The 17,442-nt window shown below is 41.8% G+C and overlaps 2 protein-coding genes across 9 annotated transcripts in view; one reads left to right on the forward strand and one right to left on the reverse strand.

Annotated features, from left to right (window-relative positions):
• The window catches only part of CACNB2 (calcium voltage-gated channel auxiliary subunit beta 2), a 444,228-nt gene extending 443,898 nt beyond the window's left edge, over nt 1-330 (forward strand). Inside the window, exon 14 of the mRNA XM_075125898.1 lies at nt 44-330. Within this exon, the coding sequence (XP_074981999.1) occupies nt 44-67 (24 nt within the window). The 3' untranslated portion in view covers nt 68-330. The remainder of the gene's footprint in view (nt 1-43) is intronic.
• Nucleotides 1-17,442, reverse strand: part of NSUN6 (NOP2/Sun RNA methyltransferase 6) — a 59,136-nt gene that overhangs the window by 32,820 nt on the left and 8,874 nt on the right. For all 8 annotated transcript variants that reach the window (XM_048837974.2, XM_048837972.2, XM_048837975.2 and 5 more), the window contains exons 6-7: nt 13,845-13,998; nt 6,465-6,546 (exon numbers count right to left, since the gene is read on the reverse strand). In XM_048837974.2, the coding sequence (XP_048693931.1) occupies nt 6,465-6,546; nt 13,845-13,998 (236 nt within the window). The remainder of the gene's footprint in view (nt 1-6,464; nt 6,547-13,844; nt 13,999-17,442) is intronic.

Below are 17,442 nucleotides of genomic sequence, written 5' to 3' on the forward strand. Positions count from 1 at the left end.
CGTTGTGACGTAGAATACTTGCCCTGTTTGCATTTTCTTGTAGGTGTATAGATGCCTCGAGATCTAAGAGTGACTCTCAAGTTCTTTAAGGAGTGAAGTGACTCGTCAATCTTCCTGGAAAACAGCTTTGGACCTTCGAAAGTAAGATCCTCTATGGTTGATTGCACCTCCCTTGGAAACCCCAAGAGGTGCAGCTAGGAGTCCCAGCACATTACTATGGCAGTTGCAATGGTCCTCACTGTCAGCGGAATCCAATGTTGTCTGAAAGGCTGTTCAAGATATAAGGTGGCCTTCAGAAATGAGTGATGCAAACTGCTCTCTTTTTTCCTCTGGTGTAAGTTCAATAAAGTCTGCTAATTTTGAATATGTTGTGTGGGCATATTTTGCCAAGAGAGTTTCATAATTGGCAATTCTAAACTGCAATGTTGCTGATGAGTAGGCCTTGTGGTAGGCCTCCTTATGATGAGGTGTGGACCTGGAATAATGTTGCCTTATGAGGAGAGATTAATAAAACTGGGACTTTTCAGCTTGGAAAAGAAACAACTAAGGGGGGATATGATACAGGTTTATAAAATCATGACTGGTGTGGAGAAAGTAAATAAGGAAGTGTTATTTACTCTCTCTCATAACACAAGAACTAGGGGCCACCAAATGAAATTAGTAGGCAGCAAACAAAAGGAAGTATTTTTTCACACAATGCACAGTCAACCTCTGGAACTCTTTGACAGAGGATATTGCGAAGGCCAAGACTATAACAGGATTCAAAAAAGAACTAGAAAAATTCATGGAGGATAAGTCCATCAATGGCTATTAGCCAGGATGGGCAGAGATGGTGTCCCTAATCTGGGTTTGCTAGAAGCTGGGAATGGGCAACAGGGGATGGATCACTTGATGATTGCCTGTGCTGTTCATTCCCTCTGGGACACCTGGCATTGGCCATTGTCAGGAGACAGGATACTGGGCTATGTGGACCTTTGGTCTGACCAAGTAGGACCACTCTTATGTTCTTTTGTTAACAGCATCCACCACAAGAGAATTTGGTTGGGGCGGGGTGGGAAAAAAAATTCTAGCCCCTTCGAAGGGACATAATATTTTTTGTCAACTCTCTTACACATAGGTGGGATAGTGGCAGGGGTTTTCCAGATGGTTGTGGTGGGCTCCATAATGGCTTTGTTTATGGGCAAGGCAATTTTGGAAGATGTCAATGTGCGGAGTATGTCCAAGAACTTATGCTGGGATTCGGTAACCTCTTTAAGAGGTATTTGAAGTGTGTCAGCTATTCTTTCAAACGGTTCCTGAAACTGTTTGAAATCATATCCGGTAGTAGGGGGCAGAGGCATGATGGTCTTGTGAGGTGAGGAAGACGAGCTGGTTATAGGAATAGCCTCCTGGTCTAAATCCTGCTTGGTTTCCTCAAAAGTCTGTTCCTGGGAGACGTCGGGTGGTCCTACTGGCTTTGGCGAGGAGTGTGGCTTGGGAAAATATGGCCTGTATGCTGCCTGCAGGTCCTAGAACAACTATTGTGGTGGGAAAGGCACAGGTGGGGTTCCCCATGGGCGTCCATACCACCCTTGTATGTCTGGTCTGGGATGGTGTCTAGGGTGCTCTTGTGGCTCAGATCTGATACTGGTCTGCAGGGACGAGGAATGCTGAGATGAAGAAAGTTCCCCCTCCTCATCCTCCTCTTGCGGGGGAGGCAGATGCAGCTGGTGGTGTGCATGGTGCTGAAAGCATCAATGCATTGTCAGTACCAAGGAGAAGGGACTCAGGTTCCAGTATCACTGTCAGGTCCTTAGGTGCAAGGAACTGCTGTATTCTCAGTACCAGAAGAGGTACTTGCATTTGTTGCGATGCCGAGAATTGCTGCAGTACCTGGAGGTTGTGCAGTGCTGTAGGGATAGGCATCTACATTGACTGCACAGAGGACTTAGGAGGCTTCAGTGCCGATGCATTAGTGATGTGCAGGAGAGAGTCAGGTGGCGGCACTGGTGCCTTAGAAACTGCAGAGGCACTCGGTACAGAGGATTTTGTTGTTGCCGCCGGTGATGTAGTGGAAACGGCAGTCTCTTCTCTGCCTTCCTTTTTGGAGCCTCCCTGCTTACCGTCTGTGGCTTTAATGGTAATGATAGTACCAAAAGCCCCTGCCGACTCATAGGTACTTTGCCACAGCTTCTTTTTAGATGCAAGTTTGGTAGCAGGAGTGGAAGCTCTCCTATTTGCAGGTCTTTTAGGAGACAGGTCCTTCCCACATGAAGCTGAGGAGGGGGATCTGTCAGAAGCCACCTTCAGTGATTAGTCACCAGGAGAAGTTTGCGTTCCTGAATCTGAGGCAGAATGGAGGGACTTCTCCATGAGAATAAGCTTACATTTGAGGTCCCTTGTTTTCCCGGTGAGGGTCTTCAGATTATGGCAATGAATGCACTTTTGGGGTACATGTGTTTCCCCCAGACCTGTGATACATTGTGAGTGTCCATCAGAGATAAGAATTGCCTCACAGCAGGGGATACAACATTTAAATCCAGGAGATCCTGGCATTTCAGAGGGACTATCCTGTGACGGGATGAAGTTATAAAGAAATATTTATTTATTTTTTATATGGAGAGAAGAAAAATAGAAAGTCTTAACCTACTAGCCTGGCGGTTGAGAAAGGTTGGGGGGGGGCACACAGCCACGCAGCGCTAATCAACTGCTGCAACAGGCACGAGACAGGGAGAGCGCATGTGCAGCCCAGCCAGATACTGCTGTCGAAATTCTCCAGCTAGAAGCACAGGGCACTCAATCACCTAAAGTGAAGCACCCACAGAGAAATCACTCGAAGAAGAAATAATATGCTGTCTTAAATTATATGTAAATATTTTAAAATATTGTCTTCCAGCTCAGTTAAAAATCTGAAAAAGAACTCAACAAAATTGCGTGTATGCTTTATTGTCCAATTGACATCCACAGCTGTGATAGAGTACTGGTATTTGATCAGATAATTTGGTATTTGGAGCCAATCTTTAGAATATACAGACATCTTCTAAGAAGTGCTGAATACCCACAACTCTAAATGAAGTCAATGGAAGCTGCAGCTACTTAGCATTTCTGAAAATCATGCCCCAAGTGTCTAAAGGTGGTGTGCTGGGCTCTACTATTATGGTCACCACTTTTACAAGACTATGATAAGTTTTGTACAAAATATGCCTTGAGAAGTATCACTTGAAAAAAATCTGCTGAACATTACTGTGTTGGTAAAATACGTGTATCAACATTGTATGTAAAGGTACATACATTTTGTATTGATACATGCTGTATCATTTTGCTGCAACATGCTCCAAGCTAAGAAAAGCAAGCTCAAACCAGTTTCTCAGGAATAAAAGGACAGACCAACACCCAGGCAGGTGTTGAAGAGCTATCACCTGCTTAAGCGGCCACTCTCCCAATGGGGGAAAGGTATAAACAAGAAATTTACATTTCACCATGTGGAATGGTTCAAACCTCATGTCCACTGGAGATTGCTTGTCACCGGCACTCCAACTGGGGGTAATCCTCAAAGAGGGGAGAGTGAGAATAAGAGGGGAGAGTGGTATAAGAATGACAGATGGCGGCCTCCATTTCATCTCTCCACCCCATCTCTGTTCATAGCAGCTACAACGCTCAAAAGATAAAAATCATCACTGAACTGGGGGAAGGGTGGTCCTAGCTGGAAGACTTTTCAGCTAGTACAGACTGCTGTAGCATGTGGTCAGACTTTTGCTTTTAAGTTTACTTAGCTTGTTAAGATAGATATTAGCTTGCATTTTACTCTTTTATTTTCTTTGTAATTACTTGTAATCATTTAACATCTATCATTCTGTAGTTAATAAACTTATCTTATTGTTTTATCTTAACCAGTTTGTTTGGGTTAAAGTGTGTAGGAAACTCTATTTGGGATAACAAGGCTGATGCATTATCATTTTCCTTCAGTGAAATGATGGACTTTCGATGAGCTTGTACTATTCAGAAGACTACTGACCAGTACAAGATGCATATTTCTGGGGGACAAGGCTGGGACTAGAAATTGCAGGTGTCACCCTGTATGTAATTCATGAGCGACTGGTCAGAGTGCTCATGTATTTAGCTAGGAGTGATTCTGCATGCTGAATGCTGTGTGAACAGACGAGGAGTTGATATTTTGACAGCACAGCAATGTAAAAGGCACCACAGGCTAGAGAATTAAGGGGACACAGCTGTTTAACAGTCCAGATTTTACTCTGGGTAATGTCACAATTGGGAACTCTAAAATTAGATTCACCCTTGAAAATGTGGAACATGAGGTACAGAAATAGAGGACTGATTCTTACTAGAGAAATCACAAATGATAGCGCACTGCTGCAGGATCTGTCAGTGTCATAGCAGACACAGCTATCACTGGCTACGTTTTGAATTGTTTCAAAAGCATCTGTCTGAGAGTTATACATTATACAACCAAAGTTATAAAACTATTTCAGACTATCAAAGGCAGAACAGCTATGAATGATGGTTTAATTGGGCTGAAGTTTTACATTAGCACGGCAGCTCAGAAACACACTGGAAACCATTTTTATCTTTTATTTTAAAAACAAGGTGTCAGAAGTAATCTTCATTTTGTTTTTAAACTAGAGAACAATCTTTATGTAAAATACTGTACCAAAATTAGAAAGAGTATTAATTCCTTGGGAACTAAATCTAGTTGAGATCTTGGTCTAATTACATTCTGCAGTTTGATAAACAGAAATGAGAATTACTACTTATCTAAGATAGTGTTTGCTCCCCATATTAAAACAAAAAACAAACCAACAACAAATAAAAGACTGCAGTTTTATCATCCCATATCTCACTATGAGACTGGTATGCCAATTTCCCTGAATGAGTAGTAGTTTATAATATAATTTGTTAAAAAACAAAACAAAAAAAAACCCACACACCACAACCCCAAGCAGTCTTCCCCAATGGTTAAAAGATACAGAAGTATATTTCATCTGTAGTACCAAGACGACAATATTTTTAAATTAAATACTTTTGATGGTAAGAATGTATTTAAAACTACAATATATTAAAAGAACAAGGTCCCATTGAAACCAACAATGGAAAAATTAAGGCTTGAACATAGTCCTTAAATCTCCTGCACTATGACTAGATATTCTCACAAGCAAGATGTCACTTATACTTTGGAACTTCTGCGATATGGTACAATGTAGTGAATTACATATGGAACACAATGCTTTTGTTGGTTCAAGACTTTCCATATGTTTTGTTCACAGCAGAATTTTTCTAAAGGCCAAAACAAGTGATGGGTTTGTTTTTAACTAAAGATAGCCTCCTGACTGAATAATCTGCATCACCACAATAGGAATTTATGTGATAAGAGACTCAGATTCCAGACTAACCACAAGAGCTCTTTTGTAGATTCCAGCAGAAGCCAAAAACACTACCCGGAAGATTCGAAGCTGTGCAAAAAGAGTGTATATATATCAGCAAAAGGAAAAGGAGTACTTGTGGCACCTTAGAGACTAACCAATTTATTTGAACGTAAGCTTTCGTGAGCTACAGCTCACTTCATCGGATGCATACTGTGGAAACTGCAGAAGACATTATACACATAGAGACCATGAAACAATACCTCCTCCCACCCCACTCTCCTGCTGGTAATAGCTTATCTAAAGTGATCACTCTCCTTACAATGTGTATGATAATCAAGTTGGGCCATTTCCAGCACAAATCCAGGTTCTCTCACCCTCCGCCCCCCCCCCCCCCAACTCACTCTCCTGCTGGTAATAGCCCATCCAAATTGACCACCAGAGAGTGGTCACTTTGGATGGGCTATTACCAGCAGGAGAGTGAGTTTGTGTGTGTGTGGGGGGGGGGGGGTGAGAAAACCTGGATTTGTGCTGGAAATGGCCCAACTTGATTATCATACACATTGTAAGGAGAGTGATCACTTTAGATAAGCTATTACCAGCAGGAGAGTGGGGTGGGAGGAGGTATTGTTTCATGGTCTCTATGTGTATAATGTCTTCTGCAGTTTCCACAGTATGCATCCGATGAAGTGAGCTGTAGCTCACGAAAGCTTACGCTCAAATAAATTGGTTAGTCTCTAAGGTGCCACAAGTACTCCTTTTCTTTTTGCGAATACAGACTAACACGGCTGTTACTCTAAAACCTATATATATCAGTTTCAGTATGTCTGAAACAGATACCTGTAAATGCTTTATTCTATCTATCGGGGAGTCAAGATGGGTGAGATAATATCTTTTTTTGGATCAACTGCTGTTGATTAAAGACTCAAGCTTTCAAGCTTACACAGTGCTCTTCTTCAGATCTATATCCAACTTCCGTGAAGAAAGTATTGAATTAGGTGTTATGGAAGCACTCTGAAAATGGAATTCCTCTGGAGTCCTAATGAACCACCTGAAGGATATTTATTCTTCTGAAAATTGTACAGCCCCGTTTAGTAATGCACTTACCTGCAAAAACAAATAACTGGACAGCACATTGTCCAACGACGGACTAAGGTAGACTGGGTCTGTCATTCTTACACCTATTCCTCTGAAAAGCAAGAAACTCATATTAAATCTGATTCCACTAAATTATCTGCTCTGTTCTAAAGTTCTAAAACTACATTTTGCCATGGAAATATTCCTTTGTTCTCTTAATAATCACCTTTTCACAAGATACTCAGAAAATTTGAGTGACTCAATTGATACTACTTTAGCCAGTGATGGTCTGCTTTTTGTTTTTCAGCAATAGTGATATTAATGATAAAGGGGCACATTCCACTTAAATCACCAGGGTTATACTTATTTAACTGTGAACAATTTTGCATAAGTGAAAATACATAAAAATCAACTCAAATAAAATAAACCTTTTACAATTTTATAACCCAAGCTAATGAATACCCTTTGAAATGTCATCACATTGGATTCACCAAATGGGTGATCTGCAAAGTAAAGAAAATATTTCTTTGTATTTTGCACATTAAAAAATGGCCAAAAAAGAATGGTTTCCTCATATGTAAAACTGGCATACTACTAATTTATTTACGTTGTAGCAGTGTTGTGAGGATTAATTAATATCTGATCAATGACTTGAAAATGTGAAGTGCTATACAAATGTTAGGTTTTACTACTATTGTTTATTAATATGCAAATCTGAGAAACTCTAAAAAGCTGAAAGAAGAATGTGAGCAGGAGAATCTGAGGACTGGAAGGGACGTCGAGAGGTCATCTAGTCCAGTCCCCTGCACTCATGGCAGGATTAAATATTATCTAGCCCAGGGGTGGGCAAACTACGACCCAGGAGCCGCATCTGTTTTAATTTGGCCCTCGAGTTCCCACTGGGGAGCAAGGTCCAGGGCTTGCCCTGCTCTGACATGCCAGCCTGGGAGCAGGGTCAGAGGCTTGCCCTGCTCTGCACGTGCCGTGGCGCCACACTGCTCCCAGAAGCAGCGGTATGTCCCCCCTCCAGCTCCTATGCGTAGGGGCAGCCAGGGGGCTCTGCATGCTGCCCCTGCCTCAAGCGCTGCCCCCTCAGCTCCCACTGGCCTGGAACCACAGCCAATGGGAGCTGCAGGGGTGGCGCCTGTGGACAGGGCGGCGCGCAGAGCTGCCTGGCTGCCCCTCTGCGGAGTTGGAGGAGGAACATGCCGTTGCTTCTGAGAGCTGCTTGAAGTAAGCGCTGCCCGGACCCTGCATTAGCCCTGATCCCCTTCCCGCCCTTCAAATCCCTCAGTCCCAGCCAGAGCACCCCCCTGCACCCCAAACCCCTCATCCCCAGCCCTACCCTAGAGCCCGCACCCCCAGCCAGAGCCCTCACCCTCTGCCCCGCACCCCAACCCTCTGCTCCAGTCCAGAGCCCCCTCCTGCATCCTGAACTCCTCATTTTTGGCCCTACCCCAGAGCCCACACCCCCAGCCAGAGCCCTCATCCCCTCCCATACCCCAACCTCCAATTTTATGAGCATTCACTGCCTGCCATACAATTTCCATACCCGGATATGGTCCTTGGGCCAAAAAGTTTGCCCACCCCGATCTAGACCATCCCTGACAGGTGTTTGTCTAACCTGCTCTTAAAAATCTCTACCGATGGACATTCAACAACCTCCCTACGAAATTTATTCCAGTGCTTAAACACCCTGACAGTTCGGGAGCTTTTCTTAATGTCCAATCTAAACCGCTCTTGCTGCAATGAAAGCCGCTTACTTGTCCTATCCTCAGAGATTAAGGAGAACAATTTTTCCTCCTTATAACCACCTTTTATGTACTTGAAAACTGTTATCATGTCCCCTCTCAGTCTTCTCTTCTCCAGACTAAACAAACCCAATTTTTTCAATCTTCCCTCATACGTCAAGTTTTCCAGACCTTTAATCATTTTTGTTGCTCTTCTCTGGACTTTCTCCAATTTGTCCACACCTCTCCTGAAATGTGGCGCCCAGAACTGGAGAACAATACTCCAGTTGAGGCCTCATCAGCACAGAGTAGAGCAGAAGAATTATTTCTTGTGTCTTACTTAAAACGCTACTGCTAATATATCCCAGAATGATGTTTGTTTTTTTGCAACAGTGTTACACTGTTGACTCATATTTAGCTTGTGATCCACTATGACCCCCAGATCCCTTTCCGCAGTACACCTTCTCAGGCAGTCATTTCCTATTTTGTATACATGCAACTGATTGTTCCTTTCTAAGTGGAGTTCTTTACATTTGTCCTTATTGAATTTCATCCTATTTACTTCAGACCATTTCTCCAGTTTGTCCAGATCATTTTGAATTTGAATCTGATTCTCCAATGCACTTCCAGCCCCTCCCAGCTCGGTATCGTTCGCAAACTTTATAAGTGTACTCTATATGCCATTATCTAAATCATTGATGAAGATGTTGAACAGAACCAGACCCAGAATTGATCCCTACAGGACCCCACTCGTTATGCCCTTCCAGCATGACTGTGAACCACTGATAACTACTCTCTGGGAATGGTTTTCCAACCAGTTATGCACCCACCTTATAGTAGCTCAATATAGCTTGTATTTTGCTAGTTTATCTACAGTACTGGAGAATCATAATGTCCTATATATTAAAGCCATCAACATTGATTTGCATGGAAAAACAAAATGTGTAAAGTTAACACAGGCTCTACAGGTTTACGTTTCATTAAGTGGAGATAAAAATATTACTAAGTAATCGCAACAAAAAAAGAGAAATGGCACAAATGAACCTGAAAACAAAACTGTTAAATAACTGCAGTCAGCAAGAATGAATCTATTTTCCTAAGTGCAGCATGCAGACAAAGAAGAATTGAGACAGAAAAGCAAATATGACAGACTCAAGCTTTAGTGTCCTATATTCAATTTTGCCATATTGTCATCTGAGGTAGGTTTCACACCAAAGTTTTTTGTAGATTGTGTTTTAAATCAGGCACATATGTTTGATGTAACTATATGAAAAAGAGCTGTTCTGCAATACTGGACACACTTTACATGTTAATTCTATGCTGGAGGGAAAAAACCCAAATCACTTTCTTTGACAGCAAAAACAAAGACACCAAGCATGCTTGAAGATAACAAATAATTTGGCAAATAGTGTTATAAACAGATTTCATTAAAGATAGTCAACCTAAAATACAGCTCCTTTAAAATTGAAAACATCTGTGTTGGAAGGTGGTGGAAAGGGTGAGACTGCATTTCTGGCCAAACTAAAGCAAACTTAGTGCTTGCAGTAGGACAGTTTGTCAAAGCTGCATCCTGCTTATTAACTTGGCAAAACTCAATGTGACAATGTCAAATGCTAGTTAAAATAAACCCACTTGTTTCCTGACCAATAATGTCTTCAGAATTCACTAAACCAGTATCTACAACCCATCCTGCAACTGTAAACTGAGAACTGGAGCATTAATAAATATTTATACTTTGGTAGCACCTACAAACCCTGCTCAGCATCAAGGCTCCTTTGGGCTAGCTGCTATAAAAGCATAAACATAGTATGATTTAGGACCAGGATGGTGGCTATCTTAGCCCTCCACAGATGTGCAAGTGGAAGAGAGGACACAAGGAGCTTTCCATGCCTCTTTTGAGGGGAGGGCACAATCTCACTGGCAAACCAGAAGCATCAGCTTCCCAAAAAGCAGAGTGGGTGGGAAGGGCCACGGCAGGGCTGACCCAATGTAAGGCTGGAAGAGATCTTGAGAGGTCATTTAGTAGAATCCCCTGCACTGAGGGGGAACTAAGTACTGTATACTTAGAGAAGTGTTTGTGTACTCCAGCGTTTCTCAAACTCGGGTCCGCGGACCCCTGGGGGTCCATGAGAGTACTCCAGGGGGTCCGTGGGTCCACGGATCAACTCAACTCCTACCCCTCCCTCCCAGTACCCCGGCACACCGGGAAACAGCTGTTCAGCGGCGTGCAGGAGACGCTGGGAGAGAAGGGGAGGAGCGGGGATGGGGCTCACTCATGGGAGGGGGCGGAATCACGTCCAGGGCCACCGGCCCCTCTGAACAACTCCTCCCCCTCTCTTCTAGTGCCTCCTTCATACCAGGGAAGAGCTGTTCAGCGGGGTCCAGGAGGCACTGGGAGGGAGGATGGGAAAGGAGCGGGGAGGGATGTGCTTAGGGGAGAGGGTGGGGAGAGGAGGGGCAGGGTGGAGCAGGGGCAGGAAGATATGGGGTGCGACCTGAGGCTGAGCAAGGATCCTGGGGGTCCACAAAAAATTTTAAATCAAAATCGGGGTCTTCGGGTTGCTAAAGTTTGAGAACCGCTGGTCTAACCTGTTCTTAAAAAAACAGCAATGATGGGAATTTCACAATCTCCCTTAGGATTCTATTCCAGTACTTACCTATCTTTACAGTTAGAAACTTTTCCCTAATATCTAACCTAAATCTCCCTTGCTGCAGATTAAGCCATACTTCTTGTCCTAACTTCAGTGGACACAGAGAACATTTAATCACAATCTTCTTTATAGAACCCCTTAACATATGTGAAGACTTATCAGTTCCCCCCTCAGTTGTATTCTCTCAGGACTAAACATACCCAGTTTTTTTTAAGCTTTCCTCATAGGTCAGGTTTTCTAACCCATTTGATCATTTTTGTTGCTCTTTTCTGGATTCTTTCCAGTTTGTTCATACTGGACACAATACTCCAGTTGAGGCCTTACCAGGGCCATATAGAGAAGAACAATTAACTTCTGTTTCTTAGATATGACACTCCTGTTAATACACCCCAGAATTATATTAGCTTTTTTTTGCAACTGCATCACATTGTTGGCTCATATTCAATTTCTGATCTACTATAACCCACAGATATCCTTTTCAGCAATACTACCACCTAACTAGCTATTCCCCATTTTGTAGTTATTCATTTGATTTTTTGCTTCTGAAGTGTAGTACTTTGCAATTTTTTACTGAATTTCCTCTTATTGATTTTCAGACCAATTCTCCAATCTGTCCTGATCGTTTTGAATTCTAATCCTATTATCCAAAGTGTTATCAATCCATCCCAGCTGCAAATTTTATAATACTCTCCACTCCAAGTCATTAATGAAAATACTGAATAGTACTAGTAGTAGGCCAAGGACGTACTCCTGTGGGACCCCACTAGATATGTACTTTCAGTTTGATGAGCCATTGATAACTATTCTTTGAGTACAGTTTTTCCAACCACTTTATAGTAATTTCATCTAGACCACACTTCTCTAGTTTGCTTATGAGAATGTCATGTACGACAGTGTCAAAAGCCTTACTAAAATCAAGATATATCACGTCTACTACTTCTCCCATCCACTAGGCATCTAACCCTCTCAAAAAGGGAAATTAGATTGGCTGCCAAGATTTGTTCCTGACAAATCCAAATTGGTTATTACTTATAACCCTATTATCCTCTAGGTGCTTACAAATTGATTAATATTGTGTTCTAGTATCTTTCCAAGTACCAAAGTTATACCGACTAGTCTATAATGCCCCAAGTCATCTTTGCTCCTCTTCTCAAAGCAGGCAAACAGTACCTTTCTCTTGTCCTCTGAAACATCGCCCCTCCAACAATTCTCAAAGATGATCACTAATTGTTCTGAGATTACTTCAGCTACTACTGGGTGAATTTCATCAAGACCTGCCAACTTGAATACATCTAACTTATCTAAATATTCTTTAACCTATCCTTTCCTTATTCTAGAGTTTGTTCCGTCTCCCTGGCTGTTAATTGTGACCAGATGCTTAACACAATTAATATTAATTATTTTAGAGAAAACAAGCAAAATAGACACTAAACACCTCAACCTTCTTGAAGCTGTTCATTATTAGCTCTCCTTCGCTGCTAAATAGAGGACCTACTCTTTCCTTCATCTTTCTCTTGTTCCTTCATCTTTCTCAATATATTTATAGAACCTCTCTTTATTGCCTTTTAAGTCCCTTGTTAGGTGTAACTCATTTTGTGACTTAGCTTTTATGATTTTTGTCCCTGCATGTTTATGCTATTATTTCATATTCCCTCTTAGCAATTTGCCATTTCCACTTTTTGTAGGATTCCTTTTTGATTTTCAAGTCATTAAAGAGCTGATGCAGCCATATGAACCTCTTCTCTTCCTATATTTCCTTTTCATCAGGATAGTTTGCTGTTGTTCCTTTAATATTGTGTCTTTAAGAAACTGCCCGCTCTCCTCAACTGTTTTGCCTTAGATTTGCTTTGCATGAGATCTTATCTACTAGTTCTCTGAGTTTGCCAAAGTCTGCTTTTTTAAAATTCATTGTCCTTATTCTGCTGGTCTCACTCAGTTCCTTTCCTTAGAAATCAGGAAGCCTATCACATCATGATCACTTTCACCTAAGTTGCCTTCCACCTTCACAACTAATATTGCCTGTTGGTCAAAATCAAGTCTAAAGTGACTGTGCTCCTGCTTACTTACCCACCATCTAAAACAAGCTGTCCCCAACACATTCCAAGAACTTACTGGACATTGAGTTTTGCCATATTATTTTTCCAACAGATATCTGGATAGTAAAAGTCCTCATTAATACCAGATCTTCTTTTTTGGATCTTTCTGTTGTTTGTTCTAGAAATACCTCATTCACCTCCTCCCTCTGATTTGTTGGGCTGTTTTTCCCCTCTTTTATCTTCACTTAGAAGCCTTCCACTGGCCTGCCCCTAACCTCCTTTTGGACCTCAGAACAAGTGGATACATTCTTGACGGGTACAATGCAACCTTTCCCCCCGCCTGTCTTTCCTGAACAAGCTATACCCTCCGTCCCCCCTGCAATATTCCAGTCATGAGATTTATCAAACCAAGTCTCTTTTGCTTGTGCATTAAGACTTCCAGTTCTTCCTGTTTATTTCCAAAAGTTCTTGCATTTGTGTACAGTCATCTAAGATGTGCACACTCCCCCACGGTTTTCCCTCTTGTTACTCCTATGTATTGTAATTTTCCATTCCCCACTTCCCTCCTAACTTTCAGCCCTCTGTTAAGGTCACCTTCTTTTATACCTAACCTGAAGTCTTTTGTCACCTGCCCCCTTGGAATCTAGGTTACAGCCTTCTTTACAAGGGTGGTGAGTCAGTGTCCCAACATGCTCTCTCTTCTTCATCAGGTGGAGGAAGTACATGCTACACCCTTTCAAGGGGTCATAGAGCAGCTGTTGTAATGTGCACTCCTGAGAAGTGCAGAAGAAAATTTTAGTCAGCCAGAATTTTTCCCAAAGCTCCCACTGCCTCAGTGTCCCTTCTCACATGCCTCCAATGTAATGTCTCGTTCAAAGCCACAATCTGACTTTATGTGTATTACAGAATATTTCTAAATTCCTAGCTTTTTTCCCCTCAAAAAAGAAAATAAGTGCAGCTTCTTAATCCTCATTGCAGTTACTATGGACTTACTTCAGTGAGCCACTTGAACTGAAGATTTCACTGCGACTCAATTCTGAAATCCCATTTCCAATAAAAAGTTTGGTTCCCAGAAATTCTTTGGCGCCTCTTTTACACTTCCCTTCAATATCAGAGTATACAGAGACCACATCTCCAGCTTTCATAACTAGGGAAAGAAAGATATTTTTTAAAAATTTAAATCTGGCAAAAGAACAGTGTCCAACTCATCTGGAACTTCTGATGGGCCATGTACTTCAACCCCTTGCATCATAGCAATATTGATTTCAGGTCAAGACAAGCTTTGAGTATTTCCACCGTTAGCCAGTCCACAAAGTCACCTGGCAGTCTTCTCATTGCCTAATTATTTTCTGCACACAAAATATGACAGAGAAGCCACCTCTGTGTAAAGCATTTAGTTGAGCAAAGTACTTAAGCATGTGCCTGATCATAAGAAGACAAGTAGTCCCACTGTCTTCAAGTATCTTGCTGCACTGGTGCCTAGAAGAGCTTGAAGAACACTTTGGTCTCTGGTACAGGAGATTCTGTTAAGCCTGTTTGGAGTAAAGCAGTAAGAAAGCATGGTCTACATGTGGACTTACTGAGCTCTGCCTCTACTTGTAAAAGCTTCATTCTGAGAGCAACTATTATTCAAACTACCCTTAGAGATTTCTCCCCAGATGCTTTTCTAGGATCTTTTTATTGAAGGGCCTGGCTGGCTGTACTAGAGGAAAACTACAGAGGCAAGACTCAGCTTTTGAACTGGGAATGAACGTGGCTTGTGGGTTGTGTTTCAGAGATCTCTTTCCTATGACCAAGGGGCTAGATTAAATGTGCCCGAAGGAAAGAATCATTTTATTATGGAGACATGCTTTTAGAACTTTTAAAAACTGTATTATATTTGTGATCAATTCTTGTAGCCAGAAATAGCTTCTACACCAGATAATTTTCTTCTTGGGATGTCTACAATACCCAAAACACTGACACTCCATGTTGCTACCATCTACCTAGTATTTGTGAAATTTGCAGATATTTAACTTTACCTCCCATCAAATTATTTGTCCATCCTCACTTGTAAAGCCAAAAGATTTTTTCCCTTGTTGTCTGTCTCTTTAGAACGCAGCAGCAGTATGTTAAATTTTTAGTTATAACTTGCAATATTCGTGTTTTCTCACCCATTCAGGCAGCTACATTGACTATCCTAAAGCTTAAATTTAAATTTGTCAAACTAAGCTTAAAGATCTTCAATCACTGATTCCTCCTTATCTGTTTCAGAGTAGCAGCCGTGTTAGCCTGTATTCGCAAAAAGAAAAGGAGTACTTGTGGCACCTTAGAAACTAACAAATTTATCTGAGCATAAGCTTTCGTGAGCTACAGCTTGACGAAGTGAGCTGTAGCTCACGAAAGCTTATGCTCAAATAAATTGGTTAGTCTCTAAGGTGCCACAAGTACTCCTTTTCTTTCTCCTTATCTGTATAACTTGATCAATGATTAAGTGGCCCACTTATGCACTACCATTCATGTCTTGTTATACCATCTGTGCTGAGTGCAATTTCTAGATACAGGGCTTTATTGTACCTCACCTCAGGCTGGCAGCATACTCTCCACTTCATTTTCCTATCTGTAATTCTTCTAAAATCTTTTTAAAGTCCTGTTGAAGTATGTTTCCCTTTTATTTGATGCTGTGTGCTAATGTACAGCAATGATGATAAATCACTAGCTCACCCAGTAAGTATTTTGCATATTTATGAGTAGAACTGTACAAAATAAAAGCAGTTTCAACAACTGTTGCAGCAACTTACTTGTTTTCTCATAAATGCCTAGATTCAGGAAAGCATACATATTAAGTCAATGGGACTTAAGCACATGCTTAACGTTAACCACGAGTTTAAGTACTTTTCTGAAGAGGACTGAATTTTAGCACATGCATAAGTGCTTTTTTTATTCAGGGCCAAAATTTACTAGATCAGCGGTTCTCAAACTTTAGCAACCCAAGGACTCCCATTTTGATTTAAAAAAATTTTGCAGACCCCAAAGGCCCCCCGAGGCCCTGCCCCCACTCCACCCCTTCCCCCAAGGCCCCTCCCCACCTTTTCCCACCCCACCCCAACCCTTCCCCTCCTCTTCCCTGCCTCTTTCTGCCCCCTCCCCCGAGCATACCCCATCTCCGCTCCTCCCCCTCCTTCCCAGCGCCTCCTGCACGCCGCTGAACAGCTGTTTCCCAACGTGCAGGAGGCGCTGGGAAGGAGGGGGAGACACTGAGGGAGGGATGGGGAGGAGTTGATCAGCAGGGCCCGCGGATCCCCTGTAGTACCCTCAAGGACCCCAGTTTGAGAAACGCTGATCTAGATGGAAAAAGAAAGACTTGTGGTTAACACAGCCATAGTCACTACCATGATAACAACAAAGTGAATCATCTACAATTATATTATAAAAGTTAGTTTTATCTTTAAAAAAATAAATAGCACAAATTGTTTCAATATGCAGCTGAAGACTAAGCACTGTTCAATAGCATATGTAGAAGATTATCTTCTGGCTCACTGGCACTGGGAGAGAGAGACACAAGGGTTCGCATGATAACTTCAGAACCTCCATAAATTAGATATGAGAAAGATTTTTCTCACCAAGAAATAACAGAAGTCAATACTAAGATCTCAGTTCAGGGCAACTGCACCTGTATTCCCCGCAGTGGTCCAGCAAGGGCATCCACTCTCAGGCTTCCAACACCTGAGCTGTGGCCGCTCTGGTATGGAGACCCGCATGTCACCCACTTCTGACCAGGGTATGTCCAGGCTGAACAGTTCCCTGCCTTCACTGTGTTACTCCCAGCAAAGAATCTGCCTAAATCTGCTTGATTTTTCTGATAACGGAGTGATTGGTATAGATGAAAGTTACCACCTGTTTCTTTCTAAGGAAGCCTACTTTATTCTTAAGGTAAAAAGCATTACAGAGAAAACATATTAAAAACACAGATGCTAATAAGCTTACCAGATTTCATTGCAACTCTAAAATGGGCTCCATCAAGAGCAGTTTTTCATCACCCCACCCTAAGTGTTTCCTTGTGGTTACAAGTTCATCACAGATTCACCTCAGAACAAGCACACTCATGAGAAATTTAATCCACCCTTTTATATAGAGCAGGGGTCTTTGATCTGGAGATTCCAGAAGCAGGTAATTAGTATACAATAGGTCTCTCTCCCCAGATCTTATCTTCAATGTGTTTGCTTCAGAGGGGAAAACCTGCATTCCCCTCACTTCAAGGAACTTCCTAGAATACCCGCGTCACAGATATTGTTCCAAAAAGACCTTTGAATTTTCTCATACCTTCCAGAGATTGTATTAATTTTGTTTTCCTGCTATAGAAATTCCATACAATTTCACAATAGTACATAAACATTTGCATTTTTAATATAATCTACCACAAAGGTATTAACCCAAATTCAATAAGATTTAATTCAATTCAATTCAATGAGGTACACTCAGGATATTGTCAATCTGTCACACTAGACCATTATAACATCAAACATGCCAATTTCAATGTCAAGAGAAAGCGAAACAAAAAACAAAAACTTCAGTTCTCCTTTACATCTACTTTCTTATGTTCCTAAGATAT

Source organism: Caretta caretta, chromosome 2, assembly GCF_965140235.1.
Source record: "Caretta caretta isolate rCarCar2 chromosome 2, rCarCar1.hap1, whole genome shotgun sequence".
In the NCBI taxonomy this organism is placed as follows: domain Eukaryota; kingdom Metazoa; phylum Chordata; order Testudines; family Cheloniidae; genus Caretta; species Caretta caretta.